The sequence below is a fragment of the Montipora capricornis genome, chromosome 8, assembly GCF_036669925.1.
Source record: "Montipora capricornis isolate CH-2021 chromosome 8, ASM3666992v2, whole genome shotgun sequence".
NCBI lineage: Eukaryota > Metazoa > Cnidaria > Anthozoa > Scleractinia > Acroporidae > Montipora > Montipora capricornis.
In genome coordinates, this window is record NC_090890.1 from 16,480,842 (window position 1) to 16,485,841 (window position 5,000).

Sequence of the window (5,000 nt, forward strand, 5' to 3'; positions counted from 1 at the left end):
TATAATAAGCTGCAGTCACACGCTGAGATTTTTAATCTTGTGAGCCTTTGGCGCCACTTTTCCCAGGTTCCAGTCCTCTGAGGTCCAATCGGTCAGTTTTGAACGTGAGTAATGGTGGACTGTGACATCCAAAACTTACACTGAAAGTAAACGGCCTTTGGATAAAAATTGCCTGCCAGGTGTTAAGCAAACACACTTTCAAAATCTGAAGAAAAGGAAGTGATGTTTGTTATCACAGGGGACAGGGAGAGAGGATCCGTCAACAAATGTCTGGAGTTGCAAATCATGACAGGCTGCCTCGCAAGAAGGGCCAGAACAGCAGGACAGCATGGCTGTGTCAGTCAAATTAGGGCCACCACATATGCGTCTTTTAGGCAGACTCCTGCTTGCTGATTGTACAGGGTGGCGAGAAGGCCAAAGGGAGTGATGTGGCCGCTTTTGATGAGACAATTTTTACTTGCCAGTGCCTTCACAAGTATCCGTGTAATTTAAGCTTAAAAGGACCTAAAGCAGAAATTCCGCTTGCCTGTTTGTGGTTTCGAAGCGCAGAAGAAACGGATTCAGAGGATCACGAGACCATTTGCTCATACACAGAGACCATTGGAATATCATCTATCGTTTTTTCAATTGTCCCTAGTGGGGCAAGGCTGCCCAATACATTAAAAAGTTGATGCACAAGTAAGTGGAATTCTACCAAATGTTATCTCATGTGTTTCGAACGGAGGTTTATGTAATTTGGTCTTTATACACAAATAACTCTTAAACATGATACTTACTAGAATGAAATAACTCCAAGCGGGGTTCATCACTATCACATTCAAATAACCCTCTGGTTTTTTGTCCAAAACCCCTTGTGCGTGATGTCCTGTTGACAAAAATATGGAAAGTATTTTTGAAACATTCTTGCAGAAACTTGCTTACTTTTGATCACAAGAAAAATAACAAGAATCGATTTATAAAGGACCCCGCAAAATTAACCAGCAAACAATGTTTAACCCTCCTAAGGACAGCATTGTCAAGTTCAAAATTTCATTGTCAAATACACTGAAGCATTATGAATATGATTACATAATAGTTAATATAAAACCTGAAAATTGCAAGAAAGAAATATACAAAAAATAAATTAAAAAGCTAAGCGCATTGTTCTGAGTGACAGTCTCTTGCACCAACAGAGTTGTTAAACTCAATTCGAAGTCCCCTAATAAAAAAATTGACAGTCTATTTTGCTTTGGCATTGCTCAAAAATTAAGAAAGGTTTAAAGTCGAGAATGTTGGCTTTCAGGTTGTGTTTGTGCTCCAAATATTTACCAATGACTAACAGCCTTTACAACTCTTCTAATTTTGGTGGAGTTGATGGCATGTGCAGTGAACATACCTAGCACCACGCTTGTTACATTCATGAAAATAGCCGAATACGGCCAAATGTACTTCATGCTTAACACTAAATTGGTGGTTTGGCTTGTGCAGCTTTAACTTTATGTCAGATTTTCCTGCTTGTGAAGTCTTGTTAGATTTATGTGCTGATTTTGTTTCGCAAGTCCCACAGTTGACGTCCCAAAAACGTCAGCTGACTGTTGATCTTTAAGGGGTAACTTATTCAAGTATTTTAATAGTTGATTGTTCATCAAAGAAACCTAACCATAAGATGCCTCTTGTAGATAATAAACTGGCAGGTAAAAAATACAGGTCACAAGTCATTGATTTACCAATACAGAAAAAATCCTAAATATTCACGAAAGCTAACCTAAGACCTAAACAAAAGTGTTTAGGCCTAATGCTAGCATTGGTAAAACAATGACCTGTAACCTGTGTTTTGTACCTGCGGGTAATGAACTGGGTTAGGGTTGAATTCAATTTCACAATTCCACACAAGCTACTTTCCTTAATTTAAGCCATCATTTTGTACAGTATGCAAATTTAATTTGCCCCATCCTATTTCCTGAAACGTTAACACATAAAATCAAATAGATACTATCACATAGATAAACGAATTCATGTCTTTTCAGACACATACTATTAATTATTTTTTTGCTGCTGCACGTACATAGCAAAAACCTTCTTAAGTCGACCACGACACCCACACTGTTCAAATCTGTGACACGTACAATCAAACTACACAAAGCAATGCTGCATAAATATTAGGTACTGGATTCTACCAGTTGTCATTGCTCAGGGGAAAATGCTCTAAATACACCATAGCAACAGAATACGACAATTGTGGAAAGTTAAGGTACCTAATAGCAGCAGATGAGAATCCTCTGTGAGTACTCGGTTTAAGAGGTTCATGGATTACAATCTCTGATTTGTTCTTGATTCCGAGGCCAACCAACTGCTTCCTTCCATCATTAAGATCTGCACCACTGAACTTTAACATATGTTGACGGCTACAAATATCACGTTCTTCCAATTTTTGTTTCAATTTATCCACAGTATCAAACCACATTACTTCAACTTCCTGTTTCTTCTCATTGGGGGGCTGAAGCACTGTTATTTTGATGGGCGTGTCAATATAGACCTTGAAAATAGGTTTCTGCTTTGCCTTCAAAAAGACATCACTAAGTGATGGAGAGTTTGCATCACACATATTTTGTACATCATAGAAAATGATGATACGTTTATCAGCTGGAATTTTCATCTTGTTTTCAATAAATATCTTGACGTCTTCTACAGAAGTCTGGAAAGGATCAACAAGCATTGTTTCTTGGTCTCTCCCGGTTGAATCAATCAGAAGTTCTTCCTGTGTTAACAGTACCTCAATTACCTCATTTTTGTTTTCCAGTGCATATGAGCTGTGAATAAGGAAAATATTATAGTTTGTTAAATTCATCAATGAAGTCATTCATTTACCAGGCTTAATATTTACCATGCCCCTTATAGCGATTGGAAGAACTCTATCCTCCAACTTTTCAGTCACAGTGTATGTTGAATGAACATGTGTGTCACCTGAACCTATTATAATGGTCTAGTTCCCATGCGTCTTCGATACATGAAGCTCAGTCACCATTATTTTTCTTTATTGCCCTGTTACTTGAAGGAGATGTTTCTGGAGCAGTACTTTGTCTACCTTTAATAGAATAACCTGCTGCTATAGAGGATAATTTCATCACAACTGCTCTTAATCTCGCAATCCGATTGGCTAATTCGCCGTTGTCGATAAGAGTCTAGACAACGCCGCTCGCGTCATGCTCGCGTCAATTTGACACGCACTGAAACAACCAATTAGGAACACCCATTTTGGGAAATAAACCAATCATATTGCGAGAAAGCTATAGACAACGCTTGCTCTTTCTTTGTGTCATGATCAGTTTTGGTCATGCTCTGAAATAAACACTTTGTTTGGCGTTGAATATTGTGGTAAAAACAAATCGAAAGTGGTTCAGCGTTGTCTGTACTCTTATCGACTATGATATTCGTCACCACAGTGGTCAAAATTTGTTGTGGACTTACTCAGCGTCCACAACATTTTGACCACTGTGATGACGAATATCGTTGTCGATAAGAGAACAGACAACGCTGAACTACTTTCGATTTGTTAAAGTCCCTAAACAAGTTAATGACCCCATGCTCAGACGGACGAGTTGTTTGCAAAAAAACAGACAACAGAAGTAGTCGAACAAGTTCCAACACCAACACTTGAAGAATGAACAATGAAGACTGAACAGCAAACCATCTGAACCTCAGATGACTGACTTCCGTTGATATTTATCTCTACTTCAGACTAAGGTGTCGCATGCCACAACTATCGAAACTCTAAGGGTCTCAAACCTACTGCCTATTCAAACAATTAACTACCACACCCAAACTACTAAGAAACCAAGGCCATTGTATCCACAATTGAGGTCGCTGTGTCTCCTCAAAAGGAACTATCAGAACTTACTAAGGCCAACAACATGAATTAGGATACCTTTTACTGTACAATCAGCTTCCCTAAGGACTTGCAACCTGACTAAAGATGAACGATAATTCGATGCAATTCGATGTTGGTTACACTTTCTAGTGACTTAAAATCCTTGTCAGCATACAGCAGGTTTGTATCATCAGCAAATAAATAAAAAGAAACCTTCTTTGAAGAATTATAAACATCAATAATATAAATCAAGAAAAGTAGAGGGCCCAGAACAGAGCATTGTGGGACCCCTGTTAGCACATTTCTTTTAGAAGATATGTGTTTCTCAATTTGAGTAGTTTGGACACGGCCATTTAAGTAGGATGAAAACCATTCGTTTACCGGGCCCCTTATACCGTAATGATATAGCTTGCTCAGAAGAATTGAATGATCCACAGTATCAAAAGCCTTTTTAAAGTCGAAGAAAATACCGCAAGTGAACAATTTGCTATCCATATTGCTTTGGATCGAATTAACAAAATCCAAAAGTGCATGTTGAGTTGACATTTTCTCACAAAAACCCATACTGGCCATTGTATAGAGGTCCATTTAATTCAACAGAAGATTTTAATCTATTATACATAACTTTTTCAAAGAGCCGATTGAAAAGCGAAAGAGAAATGGGACGGTAGTTACGGTACTTGGGTCTGTTTCATCGCCGCCCTTGAAGATGGGAATAACTTTTGCATACTTTAGATGGATATTGTCCTGTTAAAACGGAATTATTCATTATTTGTGCCAGTGGTAGAGAAAGTACACTACTGGAAGATTTCAATACGCGAACAGGACAGGAGTATAAGCCATGTGCTTTGTTAGTAGGGAGAAGCAAAATTTCAGTTTCGAGTTCCATGGAAGTGACTGGCTCAAAGAAGAATGAACTAGATGAATTAACAGCAGGGAGGTAATCACTGAAATGATGACTAACAGTAGGTACTGATGCCGCAAGTGTTTGACCCACGGAAGAAAAGAATTCATTGAGCACATTAGGAAGCGCAACAATAGGTTTACATCTTTTCTTATTTTGGCCGATGAGATGATTAATCCCAATCCAAGTTTTTCTGACATTTGTCATATGATCATTGAAATATGAATGATAGTACAACTTCTTACTGCA

At 38.3% G+C, this 5,000-nt stretch overlaps 1 protein-coding gene across 2 annotated transcripts in view; it reads right to left on the reverse strand.

The window, feature by feature from the left end:
• The window catches only part of LOC138058920 (uncharacterized), a 79,661-nt gene that overhangs the window by 23,306 nt on the left and 51,355 nt on the right, over window positions 1-5,000 (reverse strand). For both annotated transcript variants that reach the window (XM_068904380.1, XM_068904379.1), the window contains exons 7-8: window positions 2,235-2,789; window positions 777-865 (exon numbers count right to left, since the gene is read on the reverse strand). In XM_068904380.1, coding sequence (XP_068760481.1) covers window positions 777-865; window positions 2,235-2,789 — 644 coding nt within the window. The remainder of the gene's footprint in view (window positions 1-776; window positions 866-2,234; window positions 2,790-5,000) is intronic.